The following is a 27,024-nucleotide window of genomic DNA, read 5'->3' as shown; positions in this document are numbered from 1 at the left end:
TGGGATACATAAAGGACTGATTTACTGTCTAATTCCCTGAATTTCTTCTCAGTGTAGATGGTATAAGAAGGTTTCCTATGGTTAGAACAGCAATAGTGAGGGGTATTTTGGTTTTCTTTTTGACTTTTTGCCTAACATTGTGTCTGTCTGAAGATGCTTTCAACTTTCTGGCATGTGTTGACATCCTTACATGGATTCTTCCAAATACGTGAAATTGAATGACATGAGTCCAGTGTTTTTAGAGTAGATTAGAGAGGCACTCTTGTTCAAATTCATAATAGACCCTACTGAGAGGTCCTTGAACTAGTGGTCTACTGCCATTGTACTTGTGTTTCAGTCATAGAATCCTAATTTTCTGGCCAAAAATTTTCTTTCACTGAGCCATGTTTGAGCATGTTCACAATAATAATACATATATATGAATAAGTTATTTAAAATTCAAAGACTATAATAAAATTAGTCTTTAAAAATAAAGGCAGTATTTTAAATCTGTAGTCTGACCCATGCCAAAATAAAAGTTGTTTTGTGGCTATAATTGTTACCCAGAAACTTCTCGTTTCATATTGATTCTAAGCAGAGCATCCCATATCACAGAGAACCATTGCTTGCATGTAATGCTTGAAAAAGTAAAGTTTATTCCCCAGATGTGTCTGTGGCCTCAGCAAATATTGTGAGCTGACCAAAACAATCTATTTCATGCTTTATGGGATATAAAACTGAGTGGTAAAATCAGAAATAAGTGCATGCTTCTGTCTTAGGAAAAGAATGCAGTATGTAAACAGGAATATTTCTAAAAGTAATGAATATTGTTGAAAAAATATATTTACATCTATGTATCTCTATTCCCTATTTTTCAGAGTGTTTTATTTCTCAATTCTACCAGATATATATTGGCCATCGTGGGACTGAAAAGCTTTTAGTTTCGTCTGTACTGCCTCTTTTAGAGTACACAGGGAGAAAAAAGCCCTTTTCCATTAATAATCTTTCAAGCCACTAGGAGAACAGTAATTATGGAAATAACAACAGCTTAGTCTTAGCTGATGTGGTTTAAAAATGATATTAGAATAATATACTTCTCAGGGGCATCTGCTCTGGTTGAATAAACTTGATGTTCCTATCTGTCTTGTACTGTAATAAAAATTAAAACCAAATACTTAAAACATAATATCCCAGAACATAAAAATCTCAGAAGTCCTTTGGGTGAGTTTTATTACTTTATTTAGCATGCAAACAATTTCAGGTTGTTTCACTCTTACATTAATGGTAGGCCTTCCAGGTGGACCGATATTTCAGGTGAATGTTTAGTGGCCCTGGGTATTGAGGGGGGACTGTGTCACCCCTCCTTAGACAGGCAGCCCCTTGCCTGCCTGTTAATGCACAGGGACCCACACCCTTATCTGAAGAGTAACTGGAGCCTGAAAGCTAAGGGACCTGCTTTCTCCCAAGTTAGAAGCCTGCCTTACTTTTCGCAACTTAGGAGCTAGTCCTGTAGGGTTATTTCCCAGGCCAGAAATTTGCATCAAAGGGCTAAGAAAAATACATCCAAAAATAAACATGAAAGTCAAGACTTCATGCCAGGAACTCCAGCCACACACATCCTGTTGGCTGGTTCCCTTGCCTCTCTCCTCACAGTTCTGATTCTTTTCAACCAAGCGGAAGCCTGTTCCGATGACTTGGATTTCATGTCTGTGCCAGGGTCTCACGTCTCTGTCCTCAACTCAAGCTTTTCCATGTAGTGGTGAAATGATTCAAATCCAGAAAGGAAGGGAGTGAAGTTATTTGCAGCTAGCCAAAGTTAAAAATTATATATTTAGAAGTCTTTTCCTATTACCTTTGGCTGCCTGAGCTTCCTTGGAGAACCACCAGCACTGGTTTTCTCTCTGTGAACTGAGATCCTCTCAACAATAACAGATACGAACAGGGAATTATCGGCGATGAAGGTGCATTTTGCTGTCCAAATAAAGGACAGATATTTGCTGGATGTCTGAGAACTCTGAGAGGCAGAACAAGGAGGTCACATGCCCTACAAGGTCAGGAGGGGTCTTTTCTTATTCTTTAGTGGGGGAGCAGTATTACATGTCACAGTTGGAAGTATGGTTTGAGGAGTTATACTCTGAAACATCTCTGGTTTTTCTAATTATGTTCTACCAGACCTAAATATTTACCATGGCACTAACATAATTTGATTTCATCTTTATTTGTAGTGTACTGGGTGGGGGTGCGTGTGCAGTGGCAGCTCATCTTTTCTGATTGTGAAGGATATGTTTGTTTAGGCTGATGATCTTAACTATGTTTCCAGAAGATAAACAAAGATAGTTGTGTAGGCAATGACATTTATCACATTAATATTAAATATATGTATTTATCTGGTGACATATTTGAATAACATATATTAAGAATGCATTTCGGGCAAGGAAACAGATTGGGAGTGATGGTATTTCAGCCCCTGAATGCCCAGTAGGTTATCTTGCCTGCTGCTCTCAAACCATATGAAGTCCTTAGTGTTTATGGGGATTCTGTTACATTATTCATGACTTGAAGTCCCACCAGCTTGGCAAGCTATGCTCTCACTATTCCTCAGAAGATGAACAGGGGGTCTGAACAGATCACAGCCTGGCTGGCAGGTTCCAGGAATCCCCAGATGCTGATAGTGGGCTTGTTGGCAGGGCACTGCGAGCAGAAGTCATTCCCTCCTGGCCGTCGGGCATTCATTACAGGGGTGTGCCCTGGATACTTAGGTCTTTTAGGAGTTGCTGCTAGCAGAGGTTTGAAATTCGTCCCACAGTGGTGCATCTGGGGACACTTCAGCCACAGCCCCTGCGCCCTGGTCTTGAAGGGGCCCGCTTCACTCAGCTTGCCTGCGAGGCTGCGTGCCTGCTGGAGTGTTGTTCGACTCAAAGTCAATTGATGCCACTTTGAAAATCTCATCTCTAAGAAGCTTTGTTATATTCAACATACGTACTTGGTTCTTAGCATGTAGAGGTACAAAACTGTACTAACTACATCTGTCTTTCTGGTTTACAATCTAGTGGAGAAGACAGACAAACATAAATGCAAATCACCCTGAAACAAGACAAACTGAAAAGGTCTAGGGTAAAGGTACAGTGTGCTGAAGGACTTACCAGGGAGGGCTTCATTTCCACCCAGGGTACTATTTCATCCAAAGACAAAGTGATCTGGTTCTGAACTCTTGTGTAGCTAACAAGGCTGTTTTTCAGCATCCCTAAAAGATTGGGGTCAGTTAGTCAAATTACGGCATTTGAGGCAGCCTTGTTCCAAGGGGCTGTCCGCACTGAGAGGCATGGGCTTCTTCCCTCTTGCTGTGCTGCGTTCTGCCTTCTCTTCCTGTACTGGGCCTCTGGGCAGGCTGGGCTAGGGGTCTGCCAGCCCCCTGAGGGTGTCATTGCATTTTCAAATGCCTGTTTGTTCAGCCATCATCTGGAGAAATCCTCTTTGCGGGTGTATGGGTCCCCTGGGGCAAAGGCAGTTACAGTTGGGAGAACTTCAAGAACTTGAGACTTTTCAGAAGGAACTCGTGGTATGGACTGGGGGATATTGTTAAGCTCTTCATGTATAGGAAGCCTTGTAGTCATGGGACTTTCTTGCTCTTATCAAGGCCAAATTCCACTCCTGTGTAGTCTCCAGGCTGCCGCAGAGAGGTTAGAGCAAAGTTACTGGGCAGGGCTTCTGACACTGAGGAAGGAGCAGCAGGAAATTCTGTCACAAAGTCAGCCACTTGAATTCCTACAGTCCTGCCTGTGTTGATCTCACTGACCTCGGTACTGTGAGCCGTCTACTCCAAACCAATACATGCAAGACAAACCCTCTAAAGAAAGACTATTGATGTGACAAGTGGTCTGGCCTGAAATTCTGACCTATTTCTGGTTCAACCCAACTCTGCTAGATAACTTTTTGGAAAACTCTCTAGCTTCCCCAGTCACCTATTTTTAAGATAAAGCTACCTTTACTTAAACCTGCCTTCATGTTGGGGAGTGGTTCAAGTTAATAGTGATTGATTACATAGATACCTTATGAGTTGAAAGATATAATGCTCCCCTCCCCTTTTGGTTTGCAAATTCAAGAAGGCAAAGCCACAAATTATGTGAATGGAAAGGATAAAGTATAGGGCAACAGTTGAAATTGCATCAAAACATATTGTTTGAAGGGCAAGAACTTTTGTGTATCTTTCATCATTTACTATTGTAGTTCTTAAAACTAGTTTCACATTAGAATTACCTGGAAAGTTATTTAAAACTTCACAGGTGTGGGCCCTCCTTAGAGCTATGAAATCAGAATCTCTAGAAGATGGGCTTGAGTGTCGGCAGCTTCTTAAAGCTCCCCAGATGGCTTTACTGAGCAGCCTGCACTGAGCACCTCTGTCTTCCAGCAGTGGCCTTTGATAGGTGGGCACTGTGCCCCTTGCACTTGCTCCTTCTGTATATACCTGGCATCCTTTTCTTTTCCTTGTGCTAAGGCTAATCACAGAGTTCCTTAGTGTTGCTGGGCAGCTGCATCTGGGGAGGTCTCTCCCTGTGCACTAGGTGAAACCTCAACCTGGTCAGGGGAGAGTTCTTAACTCTGATGGAGAAAGAATTCTTGAGCAGGTTAGATGAGTGTAGGTAAGGAAGGAATTCATTAAAGCAAGAATGCAGGGGATGGCAGCTACTTTGCAGGCAGCAGAGAGCAAGGAAGAGCACAGGGAGCAAAGGGAAGCTCATTGAACTCCTGCTCAGCATAGGGCAGACCCCGTGCCAACTCCTAAAGCCAGGGTCACCTGGCATCCTGTGTTGCTTGAATCTGCATGGCATAGGAACTACCCCAGGATCTGGGGTAGCTGCAGTGCACTGGATGGAGTGAGATTATGTTCTGAGAACTTCCCAAAGGCAAAGAAAGGGGATTTTCAGGTAGGCTCCTAAAAAGCATGATCGCACAGCTGCAGTCCTGTCCAGGTCATCTATGGGAACTTGCAGGCCCAAATCAGAGCTCTCAGTAGCCCCTCCCTAGTTATCTGAAGTAGGACAGATAGAGTGAAGAATTGTGCCTAAGTCTAGAAAATAGAATGAAATAGTAAAGTAAGAGAGATGCTTACCACTGAAAGAATGCAGAGACAAAATGCAATAATTTGAGCAGTGAGAAGTCTTTATTTAAGGGAAAAATTACACACTCAAAGAAAGGGAAGTGCAGGCAACCTCAGAGAGGAGGCACCCTTAAGGGCTTAGGATTCTGTCTTTTAAGGCTTTCAAGAATGGGGCCAAGGGTGGCTGGGTGGGGGTGGGGCAGGGTAGGCTTGACATGTGGTCTCATGATATCTTTCTCTAGTGAGAGACATTGTGTCGCCATCCACAGTCAGTCCTTTAGATAATTCTGTAAGATAAACTTAACACAAACGTATTGATCCTGTTCTTTAAGATAGTGGTTACCCTCAAGCAGTGGGGACATATCATTTATGACTACTTGCTCTGCCCTAAGATAGGATGGGTTTTGGCTGATTACCAAGGAATATGTTAGGAATCTAACCTCCTAACTCCCTGGTCTTTAAAATGGAGTCTTAGCCTTAAGATGGGGTCCCTCCTGTTCTTACTATACTGTTTATAATTTGGCATTTTTCATCACAGGCAGGAAAAGTTGATCATGCTGTCTGCTCTATGTCCCAGCCCTACTTCATTACTAGTCTATGTTTTAAATCTGCTAGTGTAGTTTTCTCTTTCCTCATTTTGACATTCTGCTTCCAAATTGAGGTTTCTACCAAATATAAGTGATAATGGCAAGTTAGTACTTCAGAGGCAGAGTGAGTGGAGTTTATTTGAGGCTTGGTGATTAGAAGTTGCCTGTGTAGTGTGGTTGTTGGAAGTACTAGAATAAGGTGGAAAATCATGCCCAAATCCCACCATCCTGTGATCCATGTTCTCTGCGCTGTTAGAGCTGTGGTGTCACCACACATCATGGACCTCCTGGAAAATTCCACTGCTCACTTGTGAGAAAATAAGAGTGAAAAGGAGAAGTAGTATCTTAGTATTATTATGGAAGAGTTTTAAGCTCATGAACCCCTGAGGATGCTGAGATTCCCCACCTGTCCTCGGACTATACTGTGAGAATCACTTTTCTAGGATATAGTCCCGAAAAAGGAAATACTAGATTGAAGAGTATGAAAACTTTCATGGCCCTTGATAAATATGATCACATTTATTTTCAGTGCTTTATATGCTGCTGTCAAGAGTATTTGAGCATGCCTATTACATCCAGCCTTGGCCAGCAGGACTATTTTATACGTATTTTTCTACTCTAAGAGGCCCTGTTGTGTCATTGTGTTTCTCTGATTGCTGCTAAGATGGTTGAACTTTTCTTATATATTTCTTTACTGATTGTATTTTTTCTTTTAGAATGTGTTATTCATACCTACATTGGCATTTCTTTATCAATTTATATTATGCTTTATTTGATCAAGATAGTAACCATTTGTTGTAATTCCTGCAAATACTTTATTGTGGTCTGTTTACACTTCACTTTTCATCATACTTAATATATATAAATTCTAAATTCATTAAATCCACCACAAGTCTGGCAATTTTGTGATTCAAATTTTTTTTAAGTTTGTTTTATAGAGTTTTTATCCTATTTTCATTCATAGCTGATTTGGAAAAAGCATGATATAGGCAATAATGTGTTTTAGTCAGATGCTGTCTGCATGAATTGAATGAGTTTTTTTTTAACTTTTTTAATTGCTTCTGCTTTTTAACTGTTTTGCTTCAAAATTTTTTGGAAATGCTCTTACAAATTCATATATTGCCTTCATTTGTTTCTTATAACCTTTATGTGAACCTTATTTTAGCACCTGTAACAATATTTTCTTAAGACATCTTTCCTGGATATTCGCACCCGATCTGTGTTCCCTCCACTGCTCACCTTCTTGGGTTTCTATAACACTTCCAGTGATCTGATGATGGAGCACTGCTCTAAGCTTGGGTCTGAGAGAAACATGAGTAGTATTAAGATGTCTTCTGAAGTTAATAAAGTAAGTCTTCTTTTTTGTGCATCCATAACTGTTTTCTCTTTTCCACTGTCCAAACTTGTATCTACAGTAGTCCCTCCTTACCCACAGGGGATTCATTCCAGGACCCCCAGTGGGTGCCTGACACTACAGATAGTACTGACCCCTATAGACACTATGTTTTTTCTATACGTAGAAACCTATAGTAAAGTTTAATTTATAAATTAGGCATAGTAAGAGATTACAAACAACAATAATAAAATATAACAATTATAACAATATAGTGTAAATAAACTTATGTGAATGTTATCTCTCAAAATATCTTATGTACAATAAGTACAATAAATATTGTACTGAACTCACCCTTCTTGTGATGATGTGAGATGATAAAATGCCTACAAGATGAGATGACATGAGTTGAGTGATATAAGCATTGTGATGGAGCATTAGGCTACTACTGACCTTCTGACTGTATGTCAGAAGTCATCTACTTTCAGATCATGGTTGACCACAAGCAACTGAAACCACAGGAGGCAAACCTCAGATGAGGGGGGATGACTGTACCTCTTTAATTACCCTGGAGAAGGCACAGAAGCTCTTACCATAAGTGCTAATGATAATAGATCTTCATTTTTAGGCCTTTCCTATTTGTTGTGGGTTGTAGTTTATTTGCTTGGTGGGAATTTTTGCCCATGCTTCACTTTGTTTAAAATTCATAGAATTTCCTGGTACAAATATTCTGAAAAAGAAAAAAAGTCTCTATAATAAAAACATATGTATAATCCCTGTTAAAAGCATTTTGGAACTTGAAAAAGGGAAATGTAGTAAAGTGATCAGATACTAAATTTAATAAGAGATCCACCCACTCAGGAACATATACAACTTTGTGAACAACACTGTAAAAGTATTTGCTTATCAAAAAGGTAAAAAGTTTTAGTTTTAAAAAATGATAGTGTTTTAGTTCTGCGAAATCTGTACTTCTGATCATGCTGCCTCCATCAACATTTTCTTCCCTTAATAACCAAAAGATTTTTGGAGAAAGACAAGTACCAAATGATTTCCCTCATTTGTGGAGTATAATAACGAAGCAAAACTGAAGGAACAAAATAGCAGCAGACTCACAGACTACAAGAAGGGACTAGTGATTACCAAAGGGGAGGGGTGGGGGAGGGTGGGTGGGGAGGAAGAAGGGGATTAAGGGTCACTATAATTCACAATCACAAATATAGGTAGATTACGGGGAAGGCAGTACAGCATGGAGAAGACTAGTAATGACTATAGAATCTTACTACGCTGCTGATAGACAACGACTGCAATGGGAGAGTGGGATGAGGCCTTGATAATGTGGTGATTGTTGAAATCACCACAATGTTGTTCATGTGCAACCTTCGTAAGATTGTATATCAATGATAATTTAATGAAAAAAAATAACCAAAAAGTTTCACCATAAATAGCAGACAGCATATTTAACAAGGTGATAATTAATGAATTAAAATTAACAAATTAAAATTCTTTTATGACTACCTGATAATGATAATTGTAAGCATGAGCATAAGTCTAAATGGGTAAGTCTTGTGTTAATAAATTTTTAAAGAAGTTTTAGCACAGTTGGCAATTCATCTTCCTAAAATTCACTTTCTTGCTTTCTGCCTATTGCTTTATATTTTCTTTGCCCTTATCCCAGCCCCTTCTCCAGCCTTACTTAGGTCTGAAATGTCAGACTTATCTGTTTTCCCTGCAACTTTTTGTTCAAACTGTCAAACATTCAGAAAAATTGAAAAAACAGTTCTTTCTGCTTCTTTCCCTCCATTTATGTATTTATTTATATTTATGTGTATACACACACACACACACACACACACACACACACATACATACATATTTGTTTGTGTGCCAAACCATTTGAAAGCATGTTGTGGACATCATTACACTTTACCTTCAATATTTTAAGTGAACCATTTCTCCTGTTCCTCTTTTCCTAACCAGGCTCCTTTTCTAATCTACTGTATGTTTATCTCTTTCTTTTCAATTCCATCCCACCACCACTGTTACCTTCCTTCTTTCCTCAAGTCCAGCCAGAGAAAGGGTGGCTGTGTAGTTTTTAAAGATGATGGCCTGGAATAAGCCAGATCATAACAGAAGCCCTGCTTCAGACCAGCTCTATGGCCTAAACCTCTGTCCTCATTTGTGTAATGGGGGTAACAATAATCCTATCCCAAATGATCGGGAGAAAGAAATGACAGGATAAAGTCAACCAAATCCTTATAGTTCAAAGCATCTACCTTGGCATTCAAAGTTTTCTTAAATTTGTCTCACATCTTTTTCCACTATATTGCGCTTATTACATTATACAAATATTTTTATCACCCTAAATCACATCAGCAAGCATTAGTTGAGTATTCAATAAATGCCAGGTGCCATGCTGGGCACTGGGGACACAGACATGAACAGCATGTGGCCCTCAAGGAACACACCATGTAATGAAGATAGAAAATAAGTTTTTAAGTGTGATAAGCTATGGACTGCAGCAGAGAAGCACACAGGGGCTGGAAGTGGGAGGAAGAGAGAGTAACAGGCAAGGAGAGTCAGAACAGCTTCCAAATAAAGTCCCTGTCTGGGTTGTCATCATAAGACTGGCGGGAATGCACCCGACAGAAAGATGCCAGCAGACGTAGGCAAAGGATCCAAGCGCCACTGATGGGACTTACCTGTGTTCTGGCGGAGCACAGAGGGGGGGTCATAGTGCCCTTCCCAGTGCCAGGGCAAGCTTCTGTCATCCTCAAGTTCCTCATGGAGAGAAGAGCCCATCAGAGCCTCCTAGCCTTTCTTGAGAACAGAAGTTTTTTTCTCCTTCTTTCCTCTCTGTGAAGCCCCCCCTTAACTCTTCCTGAGGCTGGCTTTGTGCATGCCTGCTCCCTGAAGCAAAAATGCATAATGAGCTTGGAAGTGTTAGCCAAGAAACTGAAGTTGGCATCCTCAGTGAAAGACCCCCCAGCAGGCCCCAGCTTGGGCCTGCTAACTCCTGCTTCTGCCTTCCCTCTTCGCTGGTGTCTCCTCTGTCATCTCCCAGGCTGTCTCTTCCTGATCAGGTGAATAACATCAGGAAGGTATGATGACAGCTGTTAGCATAGGTGTTACCTCTTGGCAATTCATTTTTAAAACCAGATCTGACTGTGGATGAAAGGCTGGGAGGAGGCTGAATTTTCTCATGAGGAGATGAGGGTCCAGATGATCAAAAAGAAAATGGCCCTGAGAAATACACTGCAGTCAAAGCAGAAAATAGGGGTTGGGAAGGCTGACATCTGGGATTGCTAAGATACACGAAAAATGGAGGCCCACAGAACTGCTGTTCCTCTGAACAGACCAAGAAACTGGGAAGCTAAGAGATCCTGGGGTTGACAGAGCTCAGCGCAGGAGGCCAAATGTTGCTTCAAAACTGACCTACAAGAAACTCAACACTGTTACAGACATGCTTCGGGGATCCATTTGGTTTCCCCAGATTTGGAGGCCGTTAGGTCTCTATCAGTGGGGGCTTTCAGCAGACACCCTACTGATGCTGGTGCAGCAAGGGTCCTAGCAGCTGTCAGGCTTGGGGCTTGGGTCACAGAAGGCATGGAGAACTCCACATTACTCTCCTCCATCTCTGTTCCCCTTAGGACTTGGGGGAGTCGTCTCTGACCTCAATTAGAAGGAAGGTGAGCATCCTAGAATATCCCATTTAGGAGGTCCATGACATATTCTGTCTAAAGGCCAGATCTGATTTTAAAACATCCTGGGGATTTGGATTGTACATTTACATGGTGGGTCTCCGTGTATGAATAATACATAACAATGCAAGAGGAGTTTTATTGACCACTAAGTGCTGGAAGTCATTCTAGTTTGTTTTTTTTTTTCCAAATATGAAATGCTTCATGAATTTTTGTGTTATCCGTGCACAGGGGCTATGCTAACCTTCTCTGTATTGTTCCAATTTTAGTGTATAGGTGCTGCTGAAGTGAGCACATCATTCCAGTCTTTTTACACATATTAATTTGTTAGCAGTAAGTTATACCAGCTTAGTTTCAAGAGTTTATTTTAAGTATTCAGAATTCAGTTATGGGAACTTTTGGAATAAAAAGAGGTTTTTGTTTGCTTATGAAAAATTTAGGATTAGACAAAAATGTTAGCATTTGCCCTGTATTTACAGAATAATTTATTTAGTCCATTGGCAGATAGGTCCATGTGTAGTGTCAGAGAAGAGGACTGGCCCACAACAGGTGCCTCTAATCCATGCTACACTAGCCCCGAGGAGTTCGTGGATCAACTCCTGAGAAACCGCAAACTTCTGATATTTTTTGTGTGTGTGTATTTTTCTGAAAAGATTGCCCATAGCTTTTAGTCTAGTCTGAAAGGGGTCTGTTATCTCCCAAAAGATTAAAGACCATTTTCTATGGAATCAGAAGGATACAAACCACATCTAGCCTGTTCCTTTTATGTGGGAGAATATTGAGCATTTACTCCCCATTTAACACAGCTGTACAGAAATTGTGATGGTGAGAATGGAAATGATAGAAAAATAATTTTTATTGTAGCTTTCAGGCAGAGACTAGTATCCAGAAACTCTTTTTGTAATGAAAAAGAAATCATGAGGAAAAACGCCAAGTTCCAGGCTCAAAACAGAAATGCATTTCAGTAAGAGGTTCTACCAAAGCCTGTTTTCAAATAAGTATTCTAATTTATGATTCCATTGCTCCTCTAAAGAGAGTACATTTGAGTATTTTGTATCCAGTTCCAAAGTAACTGAACTTTAATAGTGAGTTTTCATGGAAATGTGGCTTTGTATTTTCAGTTCCTATCTGCCTACCCCTAAAACTGTCCACCTGTAATAATATCCACAATGTTAACTGGACAACTTCAGACAATGGTACTTTTAAAAATAGGCTATAGCATAGCCCATTAGGCAAAGCAAGAATTGTCTTCACTTTTATTTTAAAGAAATAATTTATTGAGACTAGGTAATGCATGCATTTAATAAAAAATTCAAAAATAGGGTATATATAATGAAAAGTATGCTTTTCTCCCATCCCGGCATCCAACCACAAGCTCCCCTTGCCAGAAGCAATCCTCTGTTACTGGCTTCTATAGAGTATTTTATGTAAAATATTCTCCTTGATTGGTTACTGGGCAAGACTTCCAAAGCCTACATTTGACTCTTTTTTCAACCTATACTTGGGAAAGAAAAAACAAAGTTTAAAAGTTCTAACAGTATCAAGACATTTTGAATCACAATTTTCACACAAATTAACTCTAACATACCTTCCAGGGTTTAGTTTACTTTCTTTCTGCTTTACTATTGCACTAAATTGCAACAACTTGAATCTCCTGTCAGGACTGCCTGATGTAAATCTGATAATATTATTGCAGATTCTGACTATGTTTCAAATAGAAAATTCCAACCAAGCATATATAATTTTAATTCTTAGTTATTAAGAACTAAAAAATTTGCTTAAAATTCAAAGTAATATGGTATGGTTAGCAATATTAAAAGTACAAGAGGTAAATATAAAAATAATAGCCAACTTCAATTTCAATAGAAATGTTTACTCATTGTAGCTCTGGTTATAGATATCATGTTGATACTCTCCTAGTCAATAAAACATGGGATATTCTTTTGGCATTACTTTTCTAAGAAGTTATTCCTGTAAATAACCTCTGCGTATCTCCTACATTTCCTGAGCTGATATGTACATCCCAATCAAGGCAAGCATTGCTTGTGGTGTAGATGACCTTGCATCCGTGGCCCTTGAGAGAATAAATATTTATGTTGACAATGCAGCTATCATGAACTGAGTTCATAAAATTGGATTTGGGCTTTTTAATCTGACATATTATTCTTGCTTGATTTCATTGTGCTGACTGCGGTTCCAGTGCTATAAATCAGGGAGAATGTTTGCCCATGAAAGAAAATGAGAGCAGGGATAATAATATGAAATAGAGCCTTTGCCTTATAAAAGTATTTCTTGTTGGGGTACCTGTCTTCTTTCAGCTGCATTCCCTGGATCTTATCATTATTTTCTGTAAGTTCTTTTTAAAACTAATCTATGATGTTTGGACATGACGGGTAGCATAAAGCTCCTGAAACTTAAATATGAAATAAATGAATTGAGGGGGTGTGATAAAGAGAAAGTTATTTTTTTAATACAAAAATGTGGGACATAGATATTCAAACAAACAGTAACCACATGCTTTGTAGGGCCCAGTGCACAATAAAACGCTAAGTTCCCTTGTTCTCCCTAGAAGAAAAAAAGTCATTAATGATACTAAAACAAAGCTTTTTCCCTTATTCTGAGTTTTATATCTCAATGCATCATTTCTTATTTGCTATTTAATATTGTTCTAAGTAAAGAAAAATTTAAATTTAAATTATTAGCATAAATGTATCTTGTCTTTCTATGGTGTGGTGCCAGTTTTAAATGCAAATATAAGAGCATTTAACTTGTATGTGAAATCATCTGTGTTACATCATTTGTATTTCCTAGCTTGTACATGTATATGTATTTCATTCTTACCAGAATGGTAGAAACCATGCACAAAGCCAATTCAACTGCATTTCAGTTGTTGATGCAGACACCTTCTACCCCTACTGTGTATTTTCAGTTACAGGGAGTAAGGAAGGATTGGAAGGAAAGGAAACTATGGGCTGCCCTGGCTTTCCTCGCCCTTTATATCATTCATTAAAGTGTAATGGTTGGCTAAAATAGGGCAGTAACATGAATAAGAGAATATGATAGATTTCCTTTATCAATCCCATTGTACTCTTTCTATGTTTAAAAAGTAAGTTCTGGTTAGAACAGAAAATGGGGCCTTTGGAGTGGTCAGCACCTGGATTTGCTCACTGGAAGATGTGACATGTTCCCTTGTCCTTGCTTGGAGTCGTTCTGAGCCCCCATGCATCATGGATCTGCCACATCCTGTCCTCGTGTGGCACTGTGCCTGCTGTCTGGGTAGGTGCCAAGGAACAGTGGACATGAATGTTGCAGGGTCTCCTCTGCTCATACACATGCTCCACTGACCCATTGGACTTCACTTAGAAAACACATGTTTCAAAGATAAAATTATTAAGAATTTCAAGATGGTGACAGCAGAGCATTAAACCAAAGGCTCAGGGCCCTTGTGCATGGGCCCTGTGTGACTGAGCAGGTCTCATGCCCTGAAGGCAGCTCTGAGTGTAGAAATGCATGAACTGAAAAGTAAGTTTCTTGTTTTTCCTTCCCCACTCACATTCCCAGCTCCTCTCCCAAAGAACTTATTTTAATAGTCTCTTCAATAACATTTCAGGTACTTAAAAGATGGATCTAGCTATGAATAGCTAGATATGTAAATATATAGAGTGGTAGATTAAATATGACCACAGATTCTCTGCAGCTTTGCCAATCAAGAGGTGGAGTTTGCTCTTCTTAATCCAGAGTGGCGCTGAGATGTGCTTTGATTGATAGAATTGAAGCACACTGGGAGTGACTTTGTTTATCTTCCACTGTTGACCTACAGAGACCCTGCAGGTTCATTCATGCCCTCTGGGAGTGTTCACCCCACTGTGTGAAGACACCTGAGATTAAGACCCATGTGGTTCATTCCAGTCTTAGGCATACCAGTTGTGGACCCAGAAAAATGAGTCCACCTAGCCTCTCCCACCCAGCACCCGCAGACTGAGCCATCTGAGTGCGCTGAGGTGACACCAGCAGAACGGCTCGGGAAGCCCACAGAACTGTAAGAGTTAATAAACAGGCACTGCCTTATTCAACCAAGTTTTCGGGGTGTTTTCTTATGAGCAATAATTATATAATGGTATGTACATTAAAAGCATTTAAACCTTTATCCTTCCATAAATGGTATTACATCATTCATATTGTCTGTATTTTGCTTTTCTCCATTAGTTTTTCTTAGAGATCCTCCTGTCTGGGTCCTTTCAGATTAACCACATTATGCTACAGAGTTTTCCACTGTAGCTGGATTACTATAATTTATTGAACCTATCCCCTATTGATGGGCAGTTACATTAGTTTTTGGTCTCATAAACAGTGCTGCAGTGGACGTTCTTGTACTCGTATCTTGATGTACATTTGTATTTCTAATTACACTCCAGAAAGTCTGCAATCAGTTTATACTCCTCCCAACAGTATATGAATATACTTGTTTTACTACTTCTTCAACAGCAGATAATTTCAAACTTAAAAAATTTTTCCAACTTAAAAGTAAAATGGTGTCTTACTGATACTTTGTTTACCTAATAGTGAGTGAGGTTAAGCATCTTTTAAAATATTTCCTGGCAGTTGTATACTTTTGTCTGTAAATGGCTGGCTTATATCCTTTGTCTAGTAGTCTACTGAGTTGCATCTATAGTTCATAAGATTATATGAGCTCCTTGTAAACTAAAGAAACATGTCCCTTTTTGTCATATGTATTAAAATGTCTTTTCCAAGTTTTTGAGCTATATTTTGTAACCATGCACTTAGGACTGGAGAAACATTTACTGACTTGCTTATGATTTTCTCCCTCAAGACATTCCATTCATTAATTCTTTTCTTCTAATCTCTTTCCCTTGAACTATGGTCCAGTTACACATCCCTAAGGACATAGTATATGAAGTAACTCTTTTAAAAAGACATTTTGTTGTCTACCACTTTTTCTGGAAATTATCTAAATTAATCCATTAAATGATGTGGAAACAACATTTCCTTTTGCTATTGGGAAGATGTTACTTAAGGAGGTTAATCCCTAATTAGTTAGTTGCTGGCTACAAAATACAGTTCCCAGCAGCAATAATTCATCCTTATTTATTTGGGGGAAACTAAAGGGAAGAATATATTTTGAAATGATAACACATGCTGTTTTTCTTGGCCAGATCAATGGCTTAGCTGTTCAGTACACGGTCTCTCATTCTCTTTACAGATCAGATACTGTTAGTGGGACTGTGTAGTAGGGTTGATGCTAAAGAACTCTGGATGCAGAGATGAAGTAATTCCACTTTTGTGCCTGAATCTAATCATTCCCAGGTACTCAACACATTGTTCTCCAGTGGTTCTAGAAAAACAGGATATTCCATTTGTGGAAAAGAACAGAGGCAGCTTCAAAAATCCCAGGGGAAAGAGACTGAAAGGAGTATCTAGGATGAGATGCATGCTGTGAAGGCAGAGGAGAACTGCTTTTAATGAAACATTTGATATGGAGCTCATGCTAAACCGGTGGGCAAAGGTAAATGGTGGTAAACAGCAAGACGGAGCTAGGGGGCTTCTCTTCCAAAAAAGCTTGGTAACCTCTTTTATACACAGCATCCCATTACAAGTAAGTAGGATGTTTATTTGTCAGAAAACAGGCAGACCTCTTTCATATGAGAAGCTTTTCCAAAGATTGGTTTTCAATAAAAGGAAGTATTCTTCCTTAAACATAAAAACATTTTTGGAAGAAATTTTTATCAATTGCATTATGTTCTACTTCTCCCACATTTTCTTAGGTAAAATATCAAATTTTGTTTTTTTCTGACACAATGACTGTCATCCTTATAAGCTTACCATCTTATTCTGTGCTTCAGCTGACTGATACTCTAAGGGGCCTCTGGGCTGGTAGTTTGTCCCCTACTAAATGGCACCAGTATAGCTGAGCATTGAACAACGTGGTGGTTAGGGGTGCTATTGACTTCCCAAAAGCTTCACTACTAATAGCCTTCTGTTGAGCCAAAGCCTTACTTATAGCCTAGTCTATTAATACATATTTTGTATGTTATATGTGGTATATGCTGTCTTTTTACTATTAAGTAAGCTAGAGAAAAGAAAATGTTTTTTCAAATTGTTGCAAGTCTCAAAAGAATTTTCCAATATGTTTATCGAAAAGAATCCATGTATAAGTGGACCTATGCTGTTCAAACCTAGCCATTTAAGGATCAATTGTATTTTATGAAATCCTGTAGTTTTTGTTTTCCCTTTACTCCAAACTCCCAGCTCTCACTTTTCACGAAAATCAATATTCTTGTCTCTAGAAACTCTTGTTTTGCTTTCCCCTGATGCTTTTTCTCTGTTAGATGTTGGGAAACAACACAGCTGCCTTTTAGCGTGGTGTCTAGAGCAGGAGTAAATAGACCCTGAGGAAGTGAGATGTACAGCTCATCGCGGTGTCATTTACCAGCTCTGATGTAGAGAATAAATGTCACATCCATTCTGGTGGCATAAACGACTTATTTACAGCTCTTGTGTTCAAATTGATTGGAAGATCTGTACAAGAGACCTCTGCATTAGTGATGTAGTGCTGAACTGAGTTAAGTCTGTATAAACATTATTTCTAAGTTGTTCATTAAGCTACAAACATATCCTACAATATGCAAGGTCATTATTGTAGAGAGGGCAATTTCTAGGGTGGAAAGCACATGGTATGGGTGTCAGACAAATTTGAGTCAAAAGGAGATTTTACTGCTTCCTGGCTATATGATATTAGGCGAGAGGCTTGTTACCCTAGTTTTCTTGCCTATAAAATGAAATAAAATATAGCTTGCAAGTAGACATGAGACTCTAGTATGTAGGTAAACAATGAGTGAAAGAATGTCATTTAAATGAGAACAATTTTAGATATATATATATATATATCTTGATATTAACTTAAATAGGTCTTATAAATGTGAATCATTAGTATCTATTCTCAGTATTTGTGATAAATTAATCTCTTACCTTTAGTGATACATAAAGAAATATATAATTATAAGCTACCTTAAAAAAACCTTGCACAATTGTGTAATAATAAAATCTTAACCTTACCATTTCCAATCCAGAAGTCAAATTCTCAGTGGCAGTGGAAGGTTGGGTCATGAAAGCTCTGAGGCTGAACAGCTTTTCATTCCTCTGAGGTATTCATCTCCAGACTGGAATGTGGGTCTAGGGCTGGAGAAAGGATGAGATTGTGCTTCACTCTTCCAAACTGTCCCTGGCCTTGAATGAAGGTGATATTTCTGGTCACTGCAGACTTTCTGAATGGAAGTGGGAGGTGAGGTAACTTCTGACCCATTATAATGGAAATAGAGAGTCTCCTTGCAATTAAATATGTCACATCGCAGTGTCATCTTATTTTGAAAAAATAGCAAACAATCTTGGCCAAAAAAAAATTCGCTTTGTGCACTAAAAACTTCTTATGTATGGACATGTATGTTTGCATAAATGAATATCACTTCCAAGAGATGTGCCAGAATAAGCTGAAGGGGGCTTAGGTACTCTGCTTTGAGGTTAGAGATTTGGTGCTTTGAAGCCACCAGAAGTTAACTGGGTATGAGGTTGGTCGACAAGTTCTTGGTGGTAGCTCTTTGCCACATAGGGTCTGAGATGTGAGACTCCAGTGTGTATTCACAGGTCTCACCTTCATTTCTGCTGGTGTGATTAAACATGCTGTGTTTGGGTGTTGTCTGGGATGAGAATAATACCCTGCTTGGATAAGAAAGGCATTGTCCTGAGGTGTGGCGTCGTTTTGACTTCCTCCGCCAAATGGAGCACTTCCTGCTTTCCAGCTGGGTGATGAGTCATGTGAAGGGACGTGAACATGTGGCACAGGAGATCAGTCAGGCTGTAATTATTTGAATGGCATGAGTGACAAATCTGCTTTCTGCACATATCCCATCCAGGTAGAACCAGGAAATGCAGGAGAGGCTGGAAATAGCCCGTGGCTACATGGCAGCATCCTCAATGCCCATTGTTTAGTGCTTTCAGTGTCCAAAAGGGCTGGTCAAAGGAATCATGTTTACCAGCATTCTCATTGCAGATCTGAGCATTCTGCGGCTTATTTCTACTTTTTGTGATTTCTCACAACTGGGAAATATTTTTTGAGTTAATTAAGAGTGAAAGATTCATGAAGTATTTGGTATATACCAGAGATAGACCAATGTATGTGCTCTAGGAGAACCATCCAGAGAGAAAAGCTCCCTGAGGTATACAAGGAAAGTGGCTCATATTGTATATTAAATCATGTTCTTCTGTAACATGAGCATTAGCATTGATTATCTGTCAAGCACCATGTTAAGTAGTGTTCTATTTTATTTCGTCCTATGACTTTATGAGGTAATAATAATAATAAACATAAAATTAGCAATATGCCTAATGCTTACTCTGGGCTTGCCATTTTGATAAGTAGCCACCATATATATATATACATTGTCTCATTTAATCCTCCTAAAATCCCTGGCCAGTAGGGATTATTATCCCATTTTATAAGTAAGAAAACTGAGACTTGGAGAGATTAAGGAACCTCTCCAGGGCTGGATGGCTAGTAAAGTGAAGGAGTTAGAATTAAGCTAGTCTTGTCTGACTCCAGACCTCATGATGTTTGTACCACATTATTTCTCTCTCTTACTGTCCTATGACCACACTTAAAAGCAATAAATCAGCAACCAACCAAACAAGCCAGTAAACAAATCAACAAACAGTAAAAGCTCAGTTTCAACCTCCTTTAGTGGAATATATGTGAGGAAGATACTTACATTCACTTGGAGGGCAGTAGCCCAAGTATGGTATAGGGTACCATTCTCACTGTCACTTAGAAGAAATTGGAACCTATAACACTGAGTTAAATTCAACAAACTTGAAGGGCCTACTGTGTTGATCATGCTTCTTATGAGACCCTGAAGTGAAAGATCAAGAGATTCTTAAGAGAAGAACATCCTTTTACACAAGAAAGCTTCTGTTCTTATTTTAACCCCTCATGTTATTACGCATCATTTCCTGTAAGAAGGGGCCTCTTGAAGGATCTTCCCTCTGAATTCCTGAGAGATGATCCCTGAGAGATTTCTCCGTACATATCACGATATGGAAGAACATCCTCCTAAACATGTCTTCCCCACTCCGACCTCAGCACACTTCATACAGAGATCCAAGTCATGGTAACGACCCGTCACTCCAAGATGATCAAATAGTCCAACCTCTTAAGTGCACTGGGAAATAAGGCTAAATAGGAATCTATCATTTCCTACCTTTGTTTTTGTTTTAAAGTGACTGACTTAGAGAAAATGAAGTAAGTTAATATTATATGAGTCAGTGTTTGGAAATTTCATTTATGGCCACAAGGAAAGAAGAATCCAGAGGCAGCTTTGTCTAAGGAAATCTCATGGAAGGAAATAAAATGAATGTCTATAAACTGAGATCTTTCTAAGTGTACTGGTGATGAGGTCCACGTCTAGCTCTTTTTACCATGTAGGTATTTTTTTTATTTTAAGATCTCTCTTGGTGTGGAGACTTTGTCTATACATTTTTCATATAATTTGAAGATATTGTGCATCCCAAACACATTTGCTGACCTAGGTGTTTTTTTCACATGTGTCCAAATTTACCTAAAGCCCAGAATGGTATGGCACATACACAGTACACCAAACACACAATCATGGGGGTGGTCAGGAGGAAGAACTGCATGAAACATTGGAGAAAAACAAACCCCATTTATTTGTACCATATGCTGTTTTTTTATGGCACTTATTATTTCTTAAGAAGCCCAAATTATTTAGCCACAATTTCCAAATATGGGCAATAAGATTGTCTCCTAACCTTTCCCCTGACAGCCACACACCAAGCAGAGAATAGCTTCCTCATTGTATAGACTTAAATGCCCCCACCCCCAAATTATCAGCAGCAAACTGAGGATCTCCTTTTTTACTTTTACTTTTAATGAAATACATTGCAGAAATAATAATGGAGAGTTTAAAGAAATTATTCAGCTTCCTTTAAAACTAGATCATCAACTTTACCACCATCTTAGGCTTTAAGGAGAAGCTTCCATTTATTCATTTGTAGAATATTTAGTAGGGACATATCATCATTCAAATGACATGCAATAAAATATAATATATGGGCCTTAGGCCCAAGGAGGTGACTGTCTAACTCAAGAGCTAAATCATAGACATATGAAAGATTGAGTATTAATATAAAAGTTTAAAAATATTAACATTAGGAGGAAATTTAATGGGCCAAAGAATGACAAAATGATCAATTTCTTAAATGCTGAAAACCTATTCTTTTCATACTTTGTCTTGTGTTTCATCTGTAATTCAGAGCTTTTGTAAAATCTTAACTTCCTCCATTGAAACCTTTGAGCATGAGGAAAATTATTGTCAGACTGCCTTTGGATCCAAATTACTTATTATGTGTCTTCCTTTCCATAAGCATCTGTGTTTGCTTTCTTTTTGTTTGTTTATGACCCTATTCCTGTGAGAGTTGGTTCAGGGATTCTGAACAAGAATGTAGCTACCAACATGTCTTTAAAGAAAGACTCTCCTTCTGGTAGGAAAACTGTTCTCTTGATTGAACATGCAGTTCTGGGAGGCAAAGGAGCCATTGGACACCCACCTGATAGGACAGATCAGCCAGGTCCACCTGGTTATCAGTGGAGTGCTATGTGGCTCGTTCATCTCCTGCACGGCTCCTCTTCTGCTCACCTAATGATGGAGCACTGGTTTTTTTGGTCCTCTGTGCCATTCTGTTTCTTTTTTTTTATTAAGGCATCACTGATATATACTCTTATGAAGGTTTCACAAGAAAAACAATGTGGTTACTACATTCACCCATATTGTCAAGTCCCGTCCATACCCCACTGAAGTCACTTTCGATCAGTGTAATAAGATGCCACAAAGTCCCTATTTGTCTTCTCTGAGCTACACTGTCTTCCCCATGACCCGACACACACTATGTGTGCCAATCATAATACCCCTCATTCCCCTTCTCCCTCCCTCCCCACCCACCCTCCCCCACCCCTCCCCTTTGGTAACCACTAGGCCCTTCTTGGAGTCTGTGAGTCTGCTGCTGTTTAGTTCCTTCAGTTCTGCTTCATTGTTATACTCCACAGATGAGTGAAATCATTTGGTACTTGTCTTTCTCTGCCTGGCTTATTTCTTTTCTTTTTTTTTATTTAAATTTTTTAAATTTATTTAATTAATAGAAGTACAGTAGTTGACACACATATTGTATTAGTTTCAGGTGTACAACATAGTGATTTGACAAGTATATACACAAATATATTCGGCAAAATGCTCACCATGATAAATGTAGTGACCATCTGTTACCATACAAAGTTATTACAAAATTATTAACTATATTCCCTATGTTGTATTTTTCATCCCCTTGGTTTATTTTATAATTGGAAATTTGTACCTCCTAATCCCTTTCATCTATTTCACCCATCCCTCTATCCTTCACCCCTCAGGCAAACACCATTTTATTCTCCGTATTTATGAATCTATTTCTGTTTGTTTTGTTTCTTGGATCTCATGTATAAGTGAAATCATATAGTATTTATCTTTCACTTTAAATTCTTAACCACAAGCCTTAAAATGGTATTAGACTTTTCCTCGAAATCTTACTGAATTTCCCTAGTTAATTCTCTTTCCACTTGCAGAAATAGTGTATTTCATGCTTTCTCCATTCAACTCCTGCACCTTCACTCACTCCACCATAACTAATTACTTCTCATTTCTTTGAGAAAATAAAAATCATTGGAGAGGAGCATTCTCATCCAACTGGAAAGCCACAAGCCTATTGCATTGGTACCCATTTTCTCTGTCTTCTTTCCTGCAACCATGAAAGATGTGTCTTTGCTCCTGCCAAGGGGCAAACTCCCACTAGTGCTATGGATCCCACTCCTCATGACTTAAGAATTTTCCCATGCTGATCATCAGCTATTTCTACTGGATCATTACCATCTTAAAGATAAAGTCTTCCCCTTATTCTACCATCTCATTTCTTCACTCCTCTTTGCAACGAAACTACAAGTTGCTACTAAAACTCTCCATTTGCTTACCTTAATTTCTTTTTCAAAACACACCCCAATCTGTTCACCCTTCTCTTAAACTTGCCAAGAATACCAATGATCCACGTGTTGCCATGTCAATAAACACCTCTCTACACTCATCTCTTTTTTACCTGTTGGCAACATTCAATGCAGACAGTATCACATCCATCATGAAACACTTCTTGCCGACCCCTGTGATGCCACACTCTCCTGATTTTCCTGCTGTCTCAGTGACCTGTCTCTTTGCTGACTCCTCCCTCCTAGGGCCTCTGACTGTTGAGATATTTCTGGCCTCATTTCTGAGCCCTCTTTAATAAGCTCTCTCCTTACCAAAATCTCTTCAAGACTTCAAACACCATCTAAATGTTAATAATCTTCAAATGTGTATTTCCCATGGTGGAGTAGATCTCTGAGTCCCCAACTCATATATCTAATTATCAGATATCTTCACTTGGAAGTCTAGCTGTCATATAAGATTTAATATGTTCAAACTGAAGCTCTTGATTTTATCAACTTAACTTGTTCCTTCCCCCAATTTTCTGCAGCATAGAATCTGCCTGACTTATTTCACTGAGCATAATACCCTCTAGCTCCATCCATGTGGTTGCAAATAGTAGGATTTCCTTTCTTCCTATTGCTGAATAATATTCCGTGTGTATATGTACTGTACCTTCTTTATCCATTCATCTACTGATGGACACTTAGGTTGCTTCCATATCTTGCCTATTGTAAATAGTGCTGTGATAAACATAGGAGTGCATATGTCTTTTTGAATCAAGGATCTTGTTTCCTTTGGGTAAATTCCTAGGGGTGGAATTTCCAGGTCAAATGGTATTTCTATTTTTAGTTTTTTGAGGAACCTCTATATTGCTTTCCACAATGGTTGAGCTAATTTACATTCCCACCAGCAGTGGAAGAGGGTTCCCCTTTCTCTCCATCCTTGCCAGCATTTGTTGTTCCATTGTCTTTTGAATGTTGGCCATCCTAACTGGTGTGAGGTGATATCTCATTGTGGTTTTAATTTGCATTTTCCTGATAATTAGTGATGTGGAACATCGTTGCATGTGCCTGTTGGCCATCTGAATTTCTTCTTTGGAGAATTGTCTGTTCATATCCTCCGCCCATTTTTTAATCGGGTTATTTGTTTTTTTGGGTGTTGAGGTGTGTGAGTTCTTTATTTATTTTGGATGTTAACCCCTTGTCAAATATGCTGTGTATGAATATATTCATTCTCTCATACTGTAGGATGCCTTTTTGTTCTACTGATGGTGTCCTTTGATGTACAGAAGCTTTTTACTCTGATGTAGTCTCATGTGTTCATTTTAGCTTTTGTTTCCCTTGCCTGAGGGAAATTGTTCAGGAAAAAGTTGCTCATGTTTATATTCAAGAGATTTTTGCCTATGTTTTCTTCTAAGTGTTTTATAGTTTCATGACTTACATTCAGGTCTTTGATCCTTTTCGAGTTTACTTTTGTGTATGGAGTTAGACAGTAATCCAGTTTCATTCTCTTACATGTTGCTATCCAGTTTTGCCAACACCAGTTGTTGAAGAGGCTGTCATTTCCCCATTGTATGCTCCTTTATCAGATATTAATTGACCATATATGCTTGGGTTTATATCTGGGCTCTCTAGTCTGTTCTGTTGATCTATGGATGTGTTCTTGTCCAGTACCAAATTTTTCTTCGTTACTGTGGCTTTGTAGCAGAGCTTGAAGTTGGGGAGCATAATCCCCCAGCTTTATTCTTCCTTGTCATGATTGATTTGGCTATTTGGGATCTTTTGTGGTTTCATATGAGTTTTAGAAATATTTTTTCTAGTTTGTTAAAGAATGCTGTTGTTATTTTGATAGGGATTGCATTGAATTTGTAGATTGCTTTAGGCAGGATGGCCATTTTGACAATATTAATTCTTCCTATCCATGAGCATGGGATGTATTTCCATTTATTGGTATCTTCTTTAATTTCTTTCATGAGTGTCTTGTAGTTTTCAGAGTATAGGTATTTTACCTCCTTGGTTAGGTTTATTACTAGGTACTTTATTCTTTTTGATGCAATTGTGAATGGAATTGTTTTTCTGATTTCTCTTTCTGCTAGTCCATAATTAGTATATAGGAATGCAACAGATTTCTGTGTCTTAATTTTGTATTCTGCAACTTTGCTGAATTCAGCTATTAGTTCTAGTAGTTTTGGTAAGGGTTCTTTAGGCTTTTTTATGTACAATATCATGTCATCTGCACATTCTGTTTGTTTTTGATAGTTTTAGTGTCTATGCCACCTCCTAGACTTAAGTGCAGCATTGGGTGAACTGCTCAGCAGTGGCCAAGTCATAAAGGACTGTGTAGAAAGTCCATCACCAGTGACTGTCACATTGTGGGCACTCAATATTCACCAAGTACACTATTGTAAATTCTTAGATATAGATTGTAACCAAAATTAGTGTTACAGTTCTTTTATAGGAAAGGAAATCCAATGGAAAAACAGGAGCTCTGATAGTGCTATCCTTCCTCTTCAGGGCCATTCTTGGGGAAACTGTCTGGTTAGCTCTAGTGCATCTCGTGTTTTATAGTTAAGAGGTCCAAGAGTGACTCCAGAGAGTTTATTTATATTACAGTCCCCAGGACAACCATGCAAGGCAGTGGTGGAGCCAGACCAGCCTGGATATTTCCCCACTGTAGGCCCAAGCCGTCTCCCTTTTGTTTAAAAGGTAGTTTTTAACTAATGGGTGTTAAAATCAAATGTAATAGGGTAAAACCTTGGATTAACTGTGTTTCCAAAACTATTTTGAGAATCTGATGAAAGTTATAGACCCCTTCCTTAGAAAAATGTACATACAAAACAGCATTTTTTATATAATTTCAGGCATGAACTTCACGAATCTCATACTGTGACAACCAACCATCCCCATTTTAAGAAGTCTTGATACAGATGGTATTTGACAAGGAAATATTCTATTTCTAAACCCTCCTATATTCCAATTACACTCAACTAACTGTAAGACTGTTGAATGTGGATAGTTACTGCCACTTCTCAAAATGCATAAAAGAAGTTAATTATTATTGAGCGACCAATTCCCAAAGCGAATGTCCAGATCTCTGTGTTGGCTGAAAACACACAAACACACACACATCCTATGCACACCTTCCGTACATCCACTCCTAAATATAAACTGTTAATTTAAAGAGCATCTACTCTACTCAATATAAAGACTTGAAAAGTTTGAATTTCCTGCAAGTACCTAATCCTCCATTTAAACATATTTATCGTCCCTCTACCTATCATATTTTTTTTATTAAACACCTGTCATCATGTGTATCATTTTTTAAGTACCTACTGTGTACATTTTACTCTAGAGGCTAGAAAATTAGTTATCCAGCAAGTATACATAGACCATCGATGATGGGAAAGAGGTCCCAGAAAGATATAAGCATGGTGTTTTCTCTCAAGGAGGTTATAGTATATCTTTATTGAGTGCTATGCAAGCTTCAAGCAAGAGAGAGACCAAATCTCTCTTGGGTGAAGCTTAACATGATGTAGGAAGGAGGTTTGAAAGGTAGGTGGAATTTGAGAAGGCCAAAGAGGAGAGGGTATTCTAGTCAATTCCACTTATCTATTGCTACCTAACAACTACCCTAAAATAAGTCACTTAAAACAAGCACACTCTTATTTTGCTCTCAACTCTGCAATTTAGATAGGGCTTGGCAGTGGGCGGGGCTGAGGATGGGAGGGAACAGCTGTCTCTGCTCTACTTGGGATCCTTGGGGGCAGCTCAGGATAGCTCTGGGCTGGAATCAGTTGAAGGCTCACCGTCTGTCAGCTGGTAATGACCAGCTGGAGGTGGTCACCAGAACACCTGCTCATGGCCTGTCTTCCTCCCAGCAAGGACACTGGTAACAAGAGCCAGTGTCCCAAGAAAACCAGGCATAAACTCCTTCAGTTATATGATCTACCTTGTAAGTCATCCATGGCTACTGTCGTCATAGTCAGCAGTGTACCCAGATCCAAAGGAAAAGACACTGGCTCTACCTTTAACATACTAGTCACATTGTAGGAAAAGCATGTGGGATGAGAGATCGTGTGTGGCCGTTTTGGAAAACACTGTCACACGGTCCATGGATTTATAGGAGTGAGGTTGCAGAGGTAGTGAAGTTTAAGGCATTTAGGGAATCAGTTTCGGTGGAGCAGAGAACTGGATAGGAGCCTGGGGAAATGGGTAGGAATCTAAGCCAAGGAATCTGGAGTTAGACCTGCTGACACTGC

General features: G+C 39.0%; 1 protein-coding gene and 1 non-coding gene across 11 annotated transcripts in view; one reads left to right on the top strand and one right to left on the bottom strand.

The window, feature by feature from the left end:
* The window catches only part of RAPGEF4 (Rap guanine nucleotide exchange factor 4), a 312,049-nt gene that overhangs the window by 80,963 nt on the left and 204,062 nt on the right, over positions 1-27,024 (top strand). The window contains exon 1 of one of the 10 annotated variants that reach the window (XM_036876922.2): positions 937-2,030. The exons of the other annotated variants lie outside the window; for them this stretch is intronic. Within the exon in view, the coding sequence (XP_036732817.2) occupies positions 2,019-2,030 (12 nt within the window). The 5' untranslated portion in view covers positions 937-2,018. Of the gene's footprint in view, positions 1-936; positions 2,031-27,024 lie in introns of those variants that run through there. 10 annotated transcript variants of the gene reach the window in all.
* LOC118907913 (U6 spliceosomal RNA) lies at positions 10,882-10,990 on the bottom strand. The gene has a single exon (XR_005023028.1). It is a non-coding gene; the product is annotated as a U6 spliceosomal RNA (small nuclear RNA).

This window comes from Manis pentadactyla, chromosome 6, assembly GCF_030020395.1.
Source record: "Manis pentadactyla isolate mManPen7 chromosome 6, mManPen7.hap1, whole genome shotgun sequence".
Lineage (NCBI taxonomy): Eukaryota > Metazoa > Chordata > Mammalia > Pholidota > Manidae > Manis > Manis pentadactyla.
This window is presented reverse-complemented; position numbering and strand designations above follow the sequence as displayed.